This window comes from Heptranchias perlo, unplaced genomic scaffold (assembly GCF_035084215.1).
Source record: "Heptranchias perlo isolate sHepPer1 unplaced genomic scaffold, sHepPer1.hap1 HAP1_SCAFFOLD_449, whole genome shotgun sequence".
NCBI classification, from domain to species: Eukaryota; Metazoa; Chordata; class Chondrichthyes; order Hexanchiformes; family Hexanchidae; genus Heptranchias; species Heptranchias perlo.
Window position 1 is genome coordinate 2,501 of NW_027139463.1, and position 17,062 is coordinate 19,562.

Genomic DNA, 17,062 nt, shown 5'->3' on the forward strand with positions numbered 1-17,062 from the left:
GAGAGATATATATACAGAGAGTGAGAGACAGAGAGAGTGGGAGAGGGAGAGAGAGAGAGGGAGGGAGAGAGAGAGTGAGAGACAGGGGGAGAGACAGTGAGGGAGAGAGAGAGAAAGAGAGAGAGGGAGAGAGGGAGAGACAGAGACAGACAGACAGACAGAGAGAGAAGGGAAAGTGACAGAGAGAGAGACAGAGAGAGGGAGAGAGAGAGAGAGTTAGAGGAGTAAGAGGCAGAGACAGAGAGAAAGGGAGAGAAATAGAGAGACAGAAAGATATGAATGAGGGACAGAGTGAGAGAGAGAGTGAGAGAGAGATAGAGAGAGAGTGAGATAGAGAGAGAGTGAGAGAGAGAGACAGAGAGAGAAAGAGGGAGAGAGAGAAAGAAAGAGAGAGAGAGAGAAAAAAGAGAGAGAAACAGAGAGAGAGACAGAGAGTGAGAGAAAGAGATAGTAGGAGAGAGAGAGAGAGGGAGTGAGAGGGTGAGAGGGAGATGGTGAGGGACAGAGAGGGAGAGAGAGAGACAGAGAGATAGAGACAGAGATGGAGGGACAGAGTGAGAGCAAGTGAGAGAGAGACAGAGAGTCTGAGGGAGAGAGGGCAGGGAGAGAGAGGGAGAGAGAGCATGAGAGAGAGAGAGGGGAGAGAGAGACAGAGTGAGAGAGGGAGGGACAGAGAGAGAGACAGAGGTGGAGGGACAGGGTGAGAGCGAGTGAGAGAGAGACAGAAAGTGTGAGGGAGAGAGGGACAGAGAGAGAAAGAGAGGGAGAGACAGAGAGAGAAGCAGAGGGAGGGGGAGAGAGAAGGGAAAGTGACAAAGAGAGAGAGAGAGAGAGAGAGAAGAGGGAGTTAGAGGGAGTGAGTAAGAGCAGAGACAGAGAGAGATGGAGAGAAATAGAGAGACAGAAAGATATGAGGGAGGGACAGAGTGAGAGAGACAGAGAGAGTGAGACAGAGAGAGAGGGAGAGAGAGAGTGAGGGAGTGAAAGAGAGGGAGAGTAGGAGAAAGAGAGATTGAGAGACAGAGAGAGAGGAAGAGAGAGGGAGAGAGACAGAGAGAGAGAGAAACAGAGTGAGAGAGAGACAGAGAGAGAGTTGGAGAGAGATAGAGTGAGAGACAGAGTGAGAGGGTGAGAGTGAGAGGGTTAGAGACAGATTGAGAGACAGAGTGAGAGAGAGAGAGAGAGAGATACAGTGATGGAGGGACAGGGTGACAGTGAGTGAGAGAGAGCGAGGGAGAGAGGGTGAGGGAGAGAGGGAGAGGGAGAGAGAGTGAGAAACAGAGAGAGAGGCAGAGGGAGAGTGACAGGGTGAGACCGTGATAGAGAGACAGAGAGAGAGACAGACAGACAGACAGACAGAGACAGACAGAGAGAAAGTGAGAGAGAGACAAAGAGAGAGACTGAGAGGTGCAGAGTGAGAGATAGAGAGAGAGGGGGACAGAGAGAGCGAAAGAGTGAGAGAGAGAGTCGGTGAGAGAGAGCGACAGAGAGTAAGAGAGACAGAGAGAGAGACAGACAGACAGAGAGTGAGAGGCAGAGAGAGGGAGCGACAGGGAGATATAGAGTGAAACAGAGAGATGGCGAGTGAGAGACAGAGAGAGAGACTGAGAGAGAGACAGCGAGAGAGGGGGAGAGAGAGAGAGGGGGACAGAGAGAGCGAAAGAGTGAGAGAGAGAGTCGGTGAGAGAGAGAGCGACAGAGAGAGAGACAGACTGACAGAGAGTGAGAGGCAGAGAGAGGGAGCGATAGGGAGATATGGAGTGAGACAGAGAGATGGAGAGTGAGAGATGGAGAGAGAGAGACAGCGAGAGAGGGGGTGAGAGAGAGAGAGAGGGGGAGTGACAGAGAGATAGCGATGGAGAGAGGCAGAGAGAGGGGGAGAAGGAGGCGGGGAGAGACAGAGAGACAGAGAGACAGAGAGGGAGAGAGGCAGAGAGAGTAAGAGAAAGAGAGACGATGAGAGAGAGGCAGAGCGAGAGATAGAGAGAGAGAAAGGGAGAGAGAGAGAGAGACAGACAGACAGACAGAGAGAGACTGAGAGTGAGAGAGAGAGAATGACGGTGAGAGAGAGAGAGAGAGAGTTAGAGACTGAGTGACAGGGAGTGGGTGAGAGGGAGAGACGGAGAGAGAGGGAAAGAGATAGAGTGACAGAAAGATAGAGAGAGGGCAGAGTGAGAGAGATTGAGAGAGAGAGAAGGAGAGAGTGAGGGAGAGACACAGAAAGAGAGTCAGAGGGGGAGAGAGACAGAGTGTGGGAGACTGAGTGAGAGACAGAGAGATACAGAGTGAGAGGGAGAAAGACAGAGAGAGGGAGACAGAGAGAAAGTCAGAAAAAGAGAGAGCAGAGAGAGAGAGAGAGAGAGACCGAGAGAGACAGAGATTGAGAAAGACAGCGAGAGACAGACAGAGACAGAAAGAGACAGAGAGAGAGACAGAGAGATAGAGAGAGAGAGACAGACAGAGACAGAGTGAGAGAGAGACAGAGATGGAGAGAGAGAGACAGAGAGAGAGAGAGACAGGGAGAGAGAGAGGCAGGGAGAGAGAGAGACAGAGACAGGGAAAGAGTGAGAGAGCGGCCCAGTGAGAGAGAGAGAGAGAGAGACAGAGATAGAGAAAGTGACAGAGAGAGAGGGAGAGAGGTGGAGACGGAGAGGGGGAGAGACAGAGAGGGAGAGGGAGAGGGGGTGAGAAGGGAGGGGGAGAGAGAGAGAGAGAGGGGGGGAGACGGAGAGGGGGAGAGACAGAGAGGGAGAGAGAGAGGGGGAGATGGAGAGGGGGAGAGACAGAGAGGGAGAGGGAGAGAGGGGAGGGGAGAGACAGAGACAGATGGAGAGAAACTGAGAGACTAAGAGAAAGAGAGACAGTGAGAGGGAGAGAGAGAAAGGCAGAGAGGGAGAGAGAGAGAGAAACAGAGAGGGAGAGAGATGGAACGACAGATGCAGAGAGAGACTAAGAGTGAGAGAGAGCGTGAGAGACAGACAGAGACAGACAGAGAGAGAGAGAAGGGAAAGTGATAGAGAGAGAGACTGAGAGAGAGAGAGAGAGAGAGTTAGAGGGAGAGAGTAAGAGGCAGAGACAGAGAGAGAGGGAGAGAAATAGAGAGACAGAAAGATATGAGGGAGGGACAGAGTGAGAGAGAGAGTGAAAGAGACAGAGAGAGTGAGGAAGAGAGAGGAAGAGAGAGGGAGAGACAGAGAGTGAGAGTCAGAGAGAGAGATATAGAAAGAGACATAGAGAGACAGTGAGAAAGAGAGAGACAGAGACGGAGATAAACCGATAGAGAGGGACAGAGAGAGACTGGGAAAGAGTGAGAGAGAGTAAGAGGGAGAAACAGTGGGAGAGCAGGAGAGAGAGAGAGGGAGACACAGATAGAGACAGGGAGAGAGAGAGAGGGAGACGGAAATAGAGACAGGGAGAGAGAGAGAGAAATAGACAGAGATTGAGAGAGACAGAGAGTGAGAGAGAGTGAGAGAGAGAGAGAGAGACAGCGAGATCACTGGAGAGTGAGAGACACAGGGAGAGACAGAGAGAGAGAGTGACAGAGACAGAGAGAGAGTGTGAGAGAATGACAAAGAGAATGAGGGAAAGTGGGAGAGGGAGAGAGAGAGGTAGAGAGAGTGAGAGCGACAGAGAGAGAGTGAAAGAGAGACAGTGAGAGAGAGACACAGGGAGATAGAGGGAGAGAGGGAAGGACAGTGAGAGAGGGAGAGACACGGAGAGAGAGAGAGAGAGACAGAGAGAGAGTGAGACACACAGGGAGAGACCGAGAGAGAGACAGAGAGTGAGCGTCTGAGAGGGAGGGACAGAGAGAGAGGCAGAGGGAGAGTGAGAGAGTGAGTGAGAGAGATAGAGACAGAGAGAGAGACAGAAACAGAGACAGAGAGAGAGAGACTGAGAGAGGGAGAGAGAGACAGGGAGAGAGCGGGAGAGAGAGAGCGACAGAAAGAGAGACAGAGACAGAGAGAGGGAGACAGAGAGAGCAACAGTGTGATAGAGAGAGATATATATACAGAGAGTGAGAGACAGAGAGAGTGGGAGAGGGAGAGAGAGAGAGGGAGGGAGAGAGAGAGTGAGAGACAGGGGGAGAGACAGTGAGGGAGAGAGAGAGAAAGAGAGAGAGGGAGAGAGGGAGAGACAGAGACAGACAGACAGACAGAGAGAGAAGGGAAAGTGACAGAGAGAGAGACAGAGAGAGGGAGAGAGAGAGAGAGTTAGAGGGAGTAAGAGGCAGAGACAGAGAGAAAGGGAGAGAAATAGAGAGACAGAAAGATATGAATGAGGGACAGAGTGAGAGAGAGAGTGAGAGAGAGATAGAGAGAGAGTGAGATAGAGAGAGAGTGAGAGAGAGAGACAGAGAGAGAAAGAGGGAGAGAGAGAAAGAAAGAGAGAGAGAGAGAAAAAAGAGAGAGAAACAGAGAGAGAGACAGAGAGTGAGAGAAAGAGATAGTAGGAGAGAGAGAGAGAGGGAGTGAGAGGGTGAGAGGGAGATGGTGAGGGACAGAGAGGGAGAGAGAGAGACAGAGAGATAGAGACAGAGATGGAGGGACAGAGTGAGAGCAAGTGAGAGAGAGACAGAGAGTCTGAGGGAGAGAGGGCAGGGAGAGAGAGGGAGAGAGAGCATGAGAGAGAGAGAGGGGAGAGAGAGACAGAGTGAGAGAGGGAGGGACAGAGAGAGAGACAGAGGTGGAGGGACAGGGTGAGAGCGAGTGAGAGAGAGACAGAAAGTGTGAGGGAGAGAGGGACAGAGAGAGAAAGAGAGGGAGAGACAGAGAGAGAAGCAGAGGGAGGGGGAGAGAGAAGGGAAAGTGACAAAGAGAGAGAGAGAGAGAGAGAGAAAGAGGGAGTTAGAGGGAGTGAGTAAGAGCAGAGACAGAGAGAGATGGAGAGAAATAGAGAGACAGAAAGATATGAGGGAGGGACAGAGTGAGAGAGACAGAGAGAGTGAGACAGAGAGAGAGGGAGAGAGAGAGTGAGGGAGTGAAAGAGAGGGAGAGTAGGAGAAAGAGAGATTGAGAGACAGAGAGAGAGGAAGAGAGAGGGAGAGAGACAGAGAGAGAGAGAAACAGAGTGAGAGAGAGACAGAGAGAGAGTTGGAGAGAGATAGAGTGAGAGACAGAGTGAGAGGGTGAGAGTGAGAGGGTTAGAGACAGATTGAGAGACAGAGTGAGAGAGAGAGAGAGAGATACAGTGATGGAGGGACAGGGTGACAGTGAGTGAGAGAGAGCGAGGGAGAGAGGGTGAGGGAGAGAGGGAGAGGGAGAGAGAGTGAGAAACAGAGAGAGAGGCAGAGGGAGAGTGACAGGGTGAGACCGTGATAGAGAGACAGAGAGAGAGACAGACAGACAGACAGACAGAGACAGACAGAGAGAAAGTGAGAGAGAGACAAAGAGAGAGACTGAGAGGTGCAGAGTGAGAGATAGAGAGAGAGGGGGACAGAGAGAGCGAAAGAGTGAGAGAGAGAGTCGGTGAGAGAGAGCGACAGAGAGTAAGAGAGACAGAGAGAGAGACAGACAGACAGAGAGTGAGAGGCAGAGAGAGGGAGCGACAGGGAGATATAGAGTGAAACAGAGAGATGGCGAGTGAGAGACAGAGAGAGAGACTGAGAGAGAGACAGCGAGAGAGGGGGTGAGAGAGAGAGGGGGACAGAGAGAGCGAAAGAGTGAGAGAGAGAGTCGGTGAGAGAGAGAGCGACAGAGAGAGAGACAGACAGACAGAGAGTGAGAGGCAGAGAGAGGGAGCGATAGGGAAATATAGAGTGAGACAGAGAGATGGAGAGTGAGAGATGGAGAGAGAGAGACAGCGAGAGAGGGGGTGAGAGAGAGAGAGAGGGGGAGTGACAGAGAGATAGCGATGGAGAGAGGCAGAGAGAGGGGGAGAAGGAGGCGGGGAGAGACAGAGAGACAGAGAGGGAGAGAGGCAGAGAGAGTAAGAGAAAGAGAGACGATGAGAGAGAGAGAGAGAGAGGCAGAGCGAGAGATAGAGAGAGAGAAAGGGAGAGAGAGAGACAGACAGACAGACAGAGAGAGACTGAGAGTGAGAGAGAGAATGACGGTGAGAGAGAGAGAGAGAGAGTTAGAGACTGAGTGACAGGGAGTGGGTGAGAGGGAGAGACGGAGAGAGAGGGAAAGAGATAGAGTGACAGAAAGATAGAGAGAGGGCAGAGTGAGAGAGATTGAGAGAGAGAGAAGGAGAGAGTGAGGGAGAGACACAGAAAGAGAGTCAGAGGGGGAGAGAGACAGAGTGTGGGAGACTGAGTGAGAGACAGAGAGATACAGAGTGAGAGGGAGAAAGACAGAGAGAGGGAGACAGAGAGAAAGTCAGAAAAAGAGAGAGCAGAGAGAGAGAGAGAGAGACCGAGAGAGACAGAGATTGAGAAAGACAGCGAGAGACAGACAGAGACAGAAAGAGACAGAGAGAGAGACAGAGAGATAGAGAGAGAGAGACAGACAGAGACAGAGTGAGAGAGAGACAGAGATGGAGAGAGAGAGACAGGGAGAGAGAGACAGAGACAGGGAAAGAGTGAGAGAGCGGCCCAGTGAGAGAGAGAGAGAGAGAGACAGAGATAGAGAAAGTGACAGAGAGAGAGGGAGAGAGGTGGAGACGGAGAGGGGGAGAGACAGAGAGGGAGAGGGAGAGGGGGTGAGAAGGGAGGGGGAGAGAGAGAGAGAGAGGGGGGGAGACGGAGAGGGGGAGAGACAGAGAGGGAGAGAGAGAGGGGGAGATGGAGAGGGGGAGAGACAGAGAGGGAGAGGGAGAGAGGGGAGGGGAGAGACAGAGACAGATGGAGAGAAACTGAGAGACTAAGAGAAAGAGAGACAGTGAGAGGGAGAGAGAGAAAGGCAGAGAGGGAGAGAGAGAGAGAAACAGAGAGGGAGAGAGATGGAACGACAGATGCAGAGAGAGACTAAGAGTGAGAGAGAGCGTGAGAGACAGACAGAGACAGACAGAGAGAGAGAGAAGGGAAAGTGATAGAGAGAGAGACTGAGAGAGAGAGAGAGAGAGAGTTAGAGGGAGAGAGTAAGAGGCAGAGACAGAGAGAGAGGGAGAGAAATAGAGAGACAGAAAGATATGAGGGAGGGACAGAGTGAGAGAGAGAGTGAAAGAGACAGAGAGAGTGAGGAAGAGAGAGGGAGAGACAGAGAGTGAGAGTCAGAGAGAGAGATATAGAAAGAGACATAGAGAGACAGTGAGAAAGAGAGAGACAGAGACGGAGATAAACCGATAGAGAGGGACAGAGAGAGACTGGGAAAGAGTGAGAGAGAGTAAGAGGGAGAAACAGTGGGAGAGCAGGAGAGAGAGAGAGGGAGACACAGATAGAGACAGGGAGAGAGAGAGAGGGAGACGGAAATAGAGACAGGGAGAGAGAGAGAGAAATAGACAGAGATTGAGAGAGACAGAGAGTGAGAGAGAGTGAGAGAGAGAGAGAGAGACAGCGAGATCACTGGAGAGTGAGAGACACAGGGAGAGACAGAGAGAGAGAGTGACAGAGACAGAGAGAGAGTGTGAGAGAATGACAAAGAGAATGAGGGAAAGTGGGAGAGGGAGAGAGAGAGGTAGAGAGAGTGAGAGCGACAGAGAGAGAGTGAAAGAGAGACAGTGAGAGAGAGACACAGGGAGATAGAGGGAGAGAGGGAAGGACAGTGAGAGAGGGAGAGACACGGAGAGAGAGAGAGAGAGACAGAGAGAGAGTGAGACACACAGGGAGAGACAGAGAGAGAGACAGAAAGAGAGAGACACATGGAGAGACAGACAGAGAGAAGGAGAGAGGGAGAGAGAGAGAGGGAGACATAGACAGAGAGAGGGAGAGAGAGAGAGAGACACACACAGGGAGAGACAGATAGAGAGAAAGAGAAAGGGAGAGAGAGAGACACACACACATAGGGAGAGACAGACAGAGAGAGACACACACAGGGAGAGTCAGACAGAGAGAGGGAGAGAGAGAGATAGAGACAGAGAGAGAGAGAGAGAGACACACACAGGGAGAGACAGACAGAGAGAGGGAGAGAGAGAGATAGAGACAGAGAGAGAGAGAGACACACACAGGGAGAGACAGACAGAGAGAGGGAGAGAGAGAGAGATAGAGACAGAGAGAGAGAGAAAGTGAGAGAGACAGAGAGAGAGAGAGATACAGAGAGAGGGAGAGAGGGAGAGATAGAGACAGAGAGAGAGAGAAAGTGAGAGAGACAGAGAGAGAGAGAGATACAGAGAGAGACCGGAAGAGACGGAGATAGAGACAGTGGAGAGGTGCTATGTAAACAGTGGCCTGTCACAGTGCAGGTGCAGATTGCAGAAAGCAGATGGCGCTCTGGAGCGAGTTTGTGAAACCTCTCTCCCAACTCTGCCGCCATCTTCCATGGCCTTAACTGTCACCATCTTCTCTCCATCAGCTTGTCGGGCTTCACAATGTACCTCCTCCTGCCCAGTCTCCTCATCCTCCATCTGGCAGACCTCCTGCTCTTGTACATATCCACGATCGACAATGTAAGGATACAGTTTTTAGCACCTGCGGTCTGTTTTTCGTGTAGTCCCATCAGTACGAGGCACTCCGTGGGTCAGGGACTGACCTTGTACCCTCTCTGGGACCTGCGGTTCCAAACCACCGCCAGTCAGAGGGGATGAAGGGGCTTCACTCTGTATCTAACCCCTGCTGTACCTGCCCTGGGAGTGTTTGATGGGACAGTGTAGAGGGAGCTTTACTCTGTATCTAACCCTGTACCTGCCCTGGGAGTGTTTGATGGGACAGTGTAGAGGGAGCTTTACTCTGTATCTAACCCTGTACCTGCCCTGGGAGTGTTTGATGGGACAGTGTAGAGGGAGCTTTACTCTGTATCTAACCCTGTACCTGCCCTGGGAGTGTCTGATGGGACAGTATAGAGGGAGCTTTACTCTGTATCTAACCCTGTACCTGCCCTGGGAGTGTTTGACGGGACAGTGTAGAGGGAGCTTTACTCTGTATCTAACCCTGTACCTGCCCTGGGAGTGTCTGATGGGACAGTATAGAGGGAGCTTTACTCTGTATCTAACCCTGTACCTGCCCTGGGAGTGTTTGATGGGACAGTGTAGAGGGAGCTTTACTCTGTATCTGACCCTGTACCTGCCCTGGGATTGTTTGATGGGACAGTGTAGAGGGAGCTTTACTCTGTATCTAACCCTGTACCTGCCCTGGGAGTGTTTGATGTGACAGTGTAGAGGGAGCTTTACTCTGTATCTAACCCTGTACCTGCCCTGGGAGTGTTTGATGGGACAGTGTAGAGGGAGCTTTACTCTGTATCTAACCCTGTACCTGCCCTGGGAGTGTTTGATGGGACAGTGTAGAGGGAGCTTTACTCTGTATCTAACCCTGTACCTGCCCTGGGAGTGTTTGATGGGACAGTGTAGAGGGAGCTTTACTCTGTATCTAACCATGTACCTGCCCTGGGAGTGTTTGATGGGACAGTGTAGAGGGAGCTTTACTCTGTATCTAACCCTGTACCTGCCCTGGGAGTGTTTGACGGGACAGTGTAGAGGGAGCTTTACTCTGTATCGAACCCTGTACCTGCCCTGGGAGTGTTTGATGGGACAGTGTAGAGGGAGCTTTACTCTGTATCTGACCCTGTACCTGCCCTGGGAGTGTTTGATGGGACAGTGTAGAGGGAGCTTTACTCTGTATCTAACCCTGTACCTGCCCTGGGAGTGTTTGATGGGACAGTGTAGAGGGAGCTTTACTCTGTATCTAACCCTGTACCTGCCCTGGGAGTGTTTGATGGGACAGTGTAGAGGGAGCTTTACTCTGTATCTTACCCTGTACCTGTCCCTGGGAGTGTTTGATGGGACAGTGTAGAGGGAGCTTTACTCTGTATCTAACCCTGTACCTGCCCTGGGAGTGTTTGATGGGACAGTGTAGAGGGAGCTTTACTCTGTATCTAACCCTGTACCTGCCCTGGGAGTGTTTGATGGGACAGTGTAGAGGGAGCTTTACTCTGTATCTAACCCTGTACCTGCCCTGGGAGTGTTTGATGGGACAGTGTAGAGGGAGCTTTACTCTGTATCTAACCCTGTACCTGCCCTGGGAGTGTTTGATGGGACAGTGTAGAGGGAGCTTTACTCTGTATCTAACCCTGTACCTGCCCTGGGAGTGTTTGATGGGACAGTGTAGAGGGAGCTTTACTCTGTATCTAACACTGTACCTGCCCCTGGGAGTGTCTGATGTTGAGACAGATAGGATGGATACTAAGGAGCTTTTTCCCTTCGTTGAGGGTTCTATAACAAGGGGGCATAGATTCAAGGTAAAAGGCGGGAGGTTTAGAGGGGATTTGAGAAAGAACTTTTTCACCCAGAGGGTGGTTGGAGTCTGGAACTCACTGCCTGAAAGGGTTGTGGAGGCAGGAACCCTCACAACATTCAAGAAGCATTTGGATGAGCACTTGAAATGCCATAGCATACAAGGCTACGGACCAAATGCTGGAATATGGGATTAGAGTAGACAGGGCTGATGGCCGGCGCGGACACGATGGGCCGAAGGGCCTCCATCCGTGCTGTATGACTCTATGACTCTATGAGACTTTCGCGGTCGAGAGGCAGCAAACTAACCCGTTCCTTCTGTCATCTCTCGGGTCCTTCTTCTGCCTCTCTCTCGCAGACCTGGTGGATGTACAAAGAAGGGAGGACAGGAGACCTTTGGCAACAGTGCTCGTACAGCGACGCAGAACGCACCTGGATCTGCGGTTCAGCCATGGTGACCAGCGGTGGAGGTCAGTGCGCGGATATTTCCGGAAAAAAAATCCGTCTCCTCTGCACGCACACCCCCGAACCTTGAGTTCCGTTTCCAGCTCTGGTCAGCATCATCCGAGATGGAGATGTGAGACCCCCGCCGCCCAGGCCCCAGCAACCCTTGTCTTCCGGCCGAGGGTCCAGCCAGGGGACCAGGGGCTGGACGTCAGTCCACTCCCCCTGGGCAGGGCTCAGTTGCACGGAGAAGCAAGAGAGGACTGCGTTCTGTTCTGGTCGCCACGTTTACAGGAAAGATGTGATTGCTCTGGAGAGGGCGCAGAGGAGATGTGGCCAGGACTGGAGAATTTTAGCCATGAGGAAAGATTGGGTCGGCTGGGGATCTTCTCTGCAACTTCTGTAGACTTCCCCCCTCCGTATCATCGCCCGTCTCCGCCCCCTGCCTCAGCCCATCCGCTGCTGAGACCCTCGTCCGTCCCTCTTTGTCACCTCCAGACTCGACTGTCCCAATGCTCTCCTGGCCGGCCTCCCATCGTCCACCCTCCGTAAACTCCAGCTCGTCCAAAACTCCTGCTCCCCCCCGGTATCCGAACTCACACCAAGTCCCGTTCACCCATCACCCCCTGTGCTCGCTGGACCGACACTGGTTCCCGGTCCGGGAACGCCTCGATTTTAAAATTCTCATCCTCCTGTTCAAATCCCTCCATGGCCCCTCGCCCCCCCTCCCTATCTCTGTAACCTCCTCCAGCCCCTACAATCCTCATCCTCCTGTTCAAATCCCTCCATGACCCTCGCCCCCCTCCCTATCTCTGTAACCTCCTCCAGCCCCTACAATTCTCATCCTCCTGTTCAAATCCCTCCATGACCCTCGCCCCCCTCCCTATCTCTGTAACCTCCTCCAGCCCCTACAATTCTCATCCTCCTGTTCAAATCCCTCCATGGCCCTCGCCCCCCTCCCTATCTCTGTAACCTCCTCCAGCCCCTACAATTCTCATCCTCCTGTTCAAATCCCTCCATGGCCCTCGCCCCCCCTCCCTATCACTGTAACCTCCTCCAGCCCCTACAATCCTCATCCTCCTGTTCAAATCCCTCCATGGCCCTCGCCCCCCCTCCCTATCTCTGTAACCTCCTCCAGCCCCTACAATCCTCATCCTCCTGTTCAAATCCCTCCATGGCCCTCGCCCCCCCTCCCTATCTCTGTAACCTCCTCCAGCCCCTACAATCCTCATCCTCCTGTTCAAATCCCTCCATGGCCCTCGCCCCCCCTCCCTATCTCCGTAACCTCCTCCAGCCCCTACAATCCTCATCCTCCTGTTCAAATCCCTCCATGGCCCTCGCCCCCCCTCCCTATCTCCGTAACCTCCTCCAGCCCCTACAATTCTCATCCTCTTGTTCAAATCCCTCCATGGCCCTCGCCCCCCTCCCTATCTCTGTAACCTCCTCCAGCCCCTACAATTCTCATCCTCCTGTTCAAATCCCTCCATGACCCTCGCCCCCCCCTCCCTATCTCTGTAACCTCCTCCAGTCCCTACAATTCTCATCCTCCTGTTCAAATCCCTCCATGGCCCTCGCCCCCCCTCCCTATCTCTGTAACCTCCTCCAGCCCCGACAATTCTCATCCTCCTGTTCAAATCCCTCCATGGCCCTCGCCCCCCTCCTTATCTCCGTAACCTCCTCCAGCCCCTACAATTCTCATCCTCCTGTTCAAATCCCTCCATGGCCCTCGCCCCCCTCCCTATCTCTGTAACCTCCTCCAGCCCCGACAATTCTCATCCTCCTGTTCAAATCCCTCCATTGCCCTCGCCCCCCTCCCTATCTCTGTAACCTCCTCCAGCCCCGACAATTCTCATCCTCCTGTTCAAATCCCTCCATGGCCCTCGCCCCCCTCCCTATCTCTGTAACCTCCTCCAGCCCCGACAATTCTCATCCTCCTGTTCAAATCCCTCCATGGCCCTCGCCCCCCTCCCTATCTCTGTAACCTCCTCCAGCCCCTACAATTCTCATCCTCCTGTTCAAATCCCTCCCTGGCCCTCGCCCCCCTCCCTATCTCTGTAACCTCCTCCAGCCCCGACAATTCTCATCCTCCTGTTCAAATCCCTCCATGACCCTCGCCCCCCCTCCCTATCTCTGTAACCTCCTCCAGCCCCTACAATTCTCATCCTCCTGTTCAAATCCCTCCATGGCCCTCACCCCCCCTCCCTATCTCTGTAACCTCCTCCAGCCCCGACAATTCTCATCCTCCTGTTCAAATCCCTCCATGGCCCTCACCCCCCCTCCCTATCTCTGTAACCTCCTCCAGCCCCTACAATTCTCATCCTCCTGTTCAATTCCCTCCATGGCCCTCGCCTCCGACAGTGCGGCACTCCCTCAGTACTGGCACCGGGGAGTCCGGGCCTGGATTATGGGGCTCGAGTCCTAGAGTATATCCATCTCCCTCCGACAGTGCGGCACTCCCTCAGTACTGGCACCGGGGGAGTGTGGGCCTGGATTATGGGGCTCGAGTCCTAGAGTATATCCATCTACCTCCGACAGTGCAGCACTCCCTCAGTACTGGGACCGGGGAGTGTGGGCCTGGATTATGGGGCTCGAGTCCTAGAGTATATCCATCTACCTCCGACAGTGCAGCACTCCCTCAGTACTGGCACCGGGGAGTGTGGGCCTGGATTATGGGGCTCGAGTCCTAGAGTATATCCATCTCCCTCCGACAGTGCAGCACTCCCTCAGTACTGGCACCGGGGAGTGTGGGCCTGGATTATGGGGCTCGAGTCCTAGAGTATATCCATCTCCCTCCGACAGTGCAGCACTCCCTCAGTACTGGGACCGGGGAGTGTGGGCCTGGATTATGGGGCTCGAGTCCTAGAGTATATCCATCTACCTCCGACAGTGCAGCACTCCCTCAGTACTGGGACCGGGGAGTGTGGGCCTGGATTATGGGGCTCGAGTCCTAGAGTATATCCATCTCCCTCCGACAGTGCAGCACTCCCTCAGTACTGGGACCGGGGGGTGTGGGCCTGGATTATGGGGCTCAAGTCCTAGAGTATATCCATCTCCCTCCGACAGTGCAGCACTCCCTCAGTACTGGGACCGGGGGGTGTGGGCCTGGATTATGGGGCTCGAGTCCGAGAGTAGAGACATCTACAGCGGTTAGGGTGATTGGCTCTCATACCCCAGATATAACTAAGCCAGGACTTTCTCCCACAGAGTGGCAGCACGCTGTCCAAGCCCTGATGGTACTTGCTGTTCTCTTCTCAAGTCTCTCATTCCTGATCTTCGTCTGTCAGCTCTACACACTCAGGAGAGGGAGTCTCTTCTACGTCACAGGACTCTTCCAAATCTTTTCAGGTTAGTTCACTGCCTGAAGAGATAAGAACATCAGAACCCATCTCTCCAGTCCCCCTAACTCCCCCATCGAAGCCCCTCCCTCTCGGACCCTGTGGGTGAGGTTCAGTGGGGACTGAGGGAGACGGGGAGCCTCTCGGTCCCGGTGGGTGAGGTTCAGTGTGTACTGAGGGAGACGGGGAGCCTCTCGGTCCCTGTGGGTGAGGGTCAGTGTGTACTGAGGGAGACGGGGAGCCTCTCGGTCCCTGTGGGTGAGGGTCAGTGTGTACTGAGGGAGACGGGGAGCCTCTCGGTCCCTGTGGGTGAGGGTCAGTGTGTACTGAGGGAGACGGGGAGCCTCTCGGTCCCTGTGGGTGAGGGTCAGTGTGTACTGAGGGAGACGGGGAGCCTCTCGGTCCCTGTGGGTGAGGGTCAGTGTGTACTGAGGGAGACGGGGAGCCTCTCGGTCCCTGTGGGTGAGGGTCAGTGGGACTGAGGGAGACGGGGAGCCTCTCGGTCCCTGTGGGTGAGGGTCAGTGTGTACTGAGGGAGACGGGGAGCCTCTCGGTCCCTGTGGGTGAGGGTCAGTGTGTACTGAGGGAGACGGGGAGCCTCTCCGTCCCTGTGGGTGAGGGTCAGTGTGTACTGAGGGAGACGGGGAGCCTCTCGGTCCCTGTGGGTGAGGGTCAGTGTGTACTGAGGGAGACGGGGAGCCTCTCGGTCCCTGTGGGTGAGGGTCAGTGTGTACTGAGGGAGACGGGGAGTCTCTCGGTCCCTGTGGGTGAGGGTCAGTGTGTACTGAGGGAGACGGGGAGCCTCTCGGTCCCTGTGGGTGAGGGTCAGTGTGTACTGAGGGAGACGGGGAGCCTCTCGGTCCCTGTGGGTGAGGGTCAGCGGGTACTGAGGGAGACGGGGAGCATCTCGGTCCCTGTGGGTGAGGGTCAGTGTGTACTGAGGGAGACGGGGAGCCTCTCGGTCCCTGTGGGTGAGGGTCAGTGTGTACTGAGGGAGACGGGGAGCCTCTCGGACCCTGTGGGTGAGGGTCAGTGGGTACTGAGCGAGACGGGGAGCCTCTCGGTCCCTGTGGGTGAGGGTCAGTGTGTACTGAGGGAGACGGGGAGCCTCTCGGCCCCTGTGGGTGAGGGTCAGTGTGTACTGAGGGAGACGGGGAGCCTCTCGGTCCCTGTGGGTGAGGGTCAGTGTGTACTGAGGGAGACGGGGAGCCTCTCGGCCCCTGTGGGTGAGGGTCAGTGTGTACTGAGGGAGACGGGGAGCCTCTCGGTCCCTGTGGGTGGGGTCAGTGTGTACTGAGGGAGACGGGAGCCTCTCGGTCCCTGTGGGTGAGGGTCAGTGTGTACTGAGGGAGACGGGGAGCCTCTCGGTCCCTGTGGGTGAGGGTCAGTGTGTACTGAGGGAGACGGGGAGCCTCTCGGTCCCTGTGGGTGAGGGTCAGCGGGTACTGAGGGAGACGGGGAGCATCTCGGTCCCTGTGGGTGAGGGTCAGTGTGTACTGAGGGAGACGGGGAGCCTCTCGGTCCCTGTGGGTGAGGGTCAGTGTGTACTGAGGGAGACGGGGAGCCTCTCGGACCCTGTGGGTGAGGGTCAGTGGGTACTGAGCGAGACGGGGAGCCTCTCGGTCCCTGTGGGTGAGGGTCAGTGTGTACTGAGGGAGACGGGGAGCCTCTCGGTCCCTGTGGGTGAGGGTCAGTGTGTACTGAGGGAGACGGGGAGCCTCTCGGTCCCTGTGGGTGAGGGTCAGTGTGTACTGAGGGAGACGGGGAGCCTCTCGGTCCCTGTGGGTGAGGGTCAGCGGGTACTGAGCGAGACGGGGAGCCTCTCGGTCCCTGTGGGTGAGGGTCAGTGTGTACTGAGGGAGACGGGGAGCCTCTCGGTCCCTGTGGGTGAGGGTCAGTGTGTACTGAGGGAGACGGGGAGCCTCTCGGACCCTGTGGGTGAGGGTCAGTGTGTACTGAGGGAGACGGGGAGCCTCTCGGACCCTGTGGGTGAGGGTCAGCGGGTACTGAGCGAGACGGGGAGCCTCTCGGCCCCTGTGGGTGAGGGTCAGTGTGTACTGAGCGAGACGGGGAGCCTCTCGGACCCTGTGGGTGAGGGTCAGTGTGTACTGAGGGAGACGGGGAGCCTCTCGGTCCCTGTGGGTGAGGGTCAGTGTGTACTGAGGGAGACGGTGAGCCTCTCGGACCCTGTGGGTGAGGGTCAGTGTGTACTGAGGGAGACGGGAGCCTCTCGGACCCTGTGGGTGAGGGTCAGTGTGTACTGAGGGAGACGGGGAGCCTCTCGGACCCTGTGGGTGGGGGTCAGTGTGTACTGAGGGAGACAGGAGCCTCTCGGTCCCTGTGGGTGAGCGTCAGTGTGTACTGAGGGAGACGGGGAGCCTCTCGGTCCCTGTGAGTGAGGGTCAGTGTGTACTGAGGGAGACGGGGAGCCTCTCGGTCCCTGTGGGTGAGGGTCAGTGTGTACTGAGGGAGACGGGGAGCCTCTCGGTCCCTGTGGGTGAGGGTCAGTGTGTACTGAGGGAGACGGGGAGCCTCACGGTCCCTGTGGGTGAGGGTCAGTGTGTACTGAGGGAGACGGGGAGCCTCTCGGTCCCTGTGGGTGAGGGTCAGTGTGTACTGAGGAGACGGGGAGTCTCTCGGTCCCTGTGGGTGAGGGTCAGTGTGTACTGAGGGAGACGGGGAGCCTCTCGGTCCCTGTGGGTGAGGGTCAGTGTGTACTGAGGGAGACGGGGAGCCTCTCGGTCCCTGTGGGTGAGGGTCAGTGTGTACTGAGGGAGACGGGGAGCCTCTCGGTCCCTGTGGGTGAGGGTCAGTGTGTACTGAGGGAGACGGGGAGCCTCTCGGTCCCTGTGGGTGAGGGTCAGTGTGTACTGAGGGAGACGGGGAGCCTCTCGGACCCTGTGGGTGAGGGTCAGTGTGTACTGAGGGAGACGGGGAGCCTCTCGGTCCCTGTGGGTGAGGGTCAGTGTGTACTGAGGGAGACGGGGAGTCTCTCGGTCCCTGTGGGTGAGGGTCAGTGTGTA

At 55.2% G+C, this 17,062-nt stretch overlaps 1 protein-coding gene across 2 annotated transcripts in view; it reads left to right on the forward strand.

Annotated features, from left to right (window-relative positions):
* The window catches only part of LOC137313265 (peripheral myelin protein 22-like), a 36,092-nt gene that overhangs the window by 1,887 nt on the left and 17,143 nt on the right, over nucleotides 1–17,062 (forward strand). The window contains exons 2-4 of one of the 2 annotated variants that reach the window (XM_067979385.1): nucleotides 8,388–8,481; nucleotides 10,619–10,730; nucleotides 13,909–14,049. In XM_067979385.1, the coding sequence (XP_067835486.1) occupies nucleotides 8,404–8,481; nucleotides 10,619–10,730; nucleotides 13,909–14,049 (331 nt within the window). In that variant the 5' untranslated portion in view covers nucleotides 8,388–8,403. The remainder of the gene's footprint in view (nucleotides 1–8,387; nucleotides 8,482–10,618; nucleotides 10,731–13,908; nucleotides 14,050–17,062) is intronic. The other variant, XM_067979387.1, reaches the window with a different exon arrangement.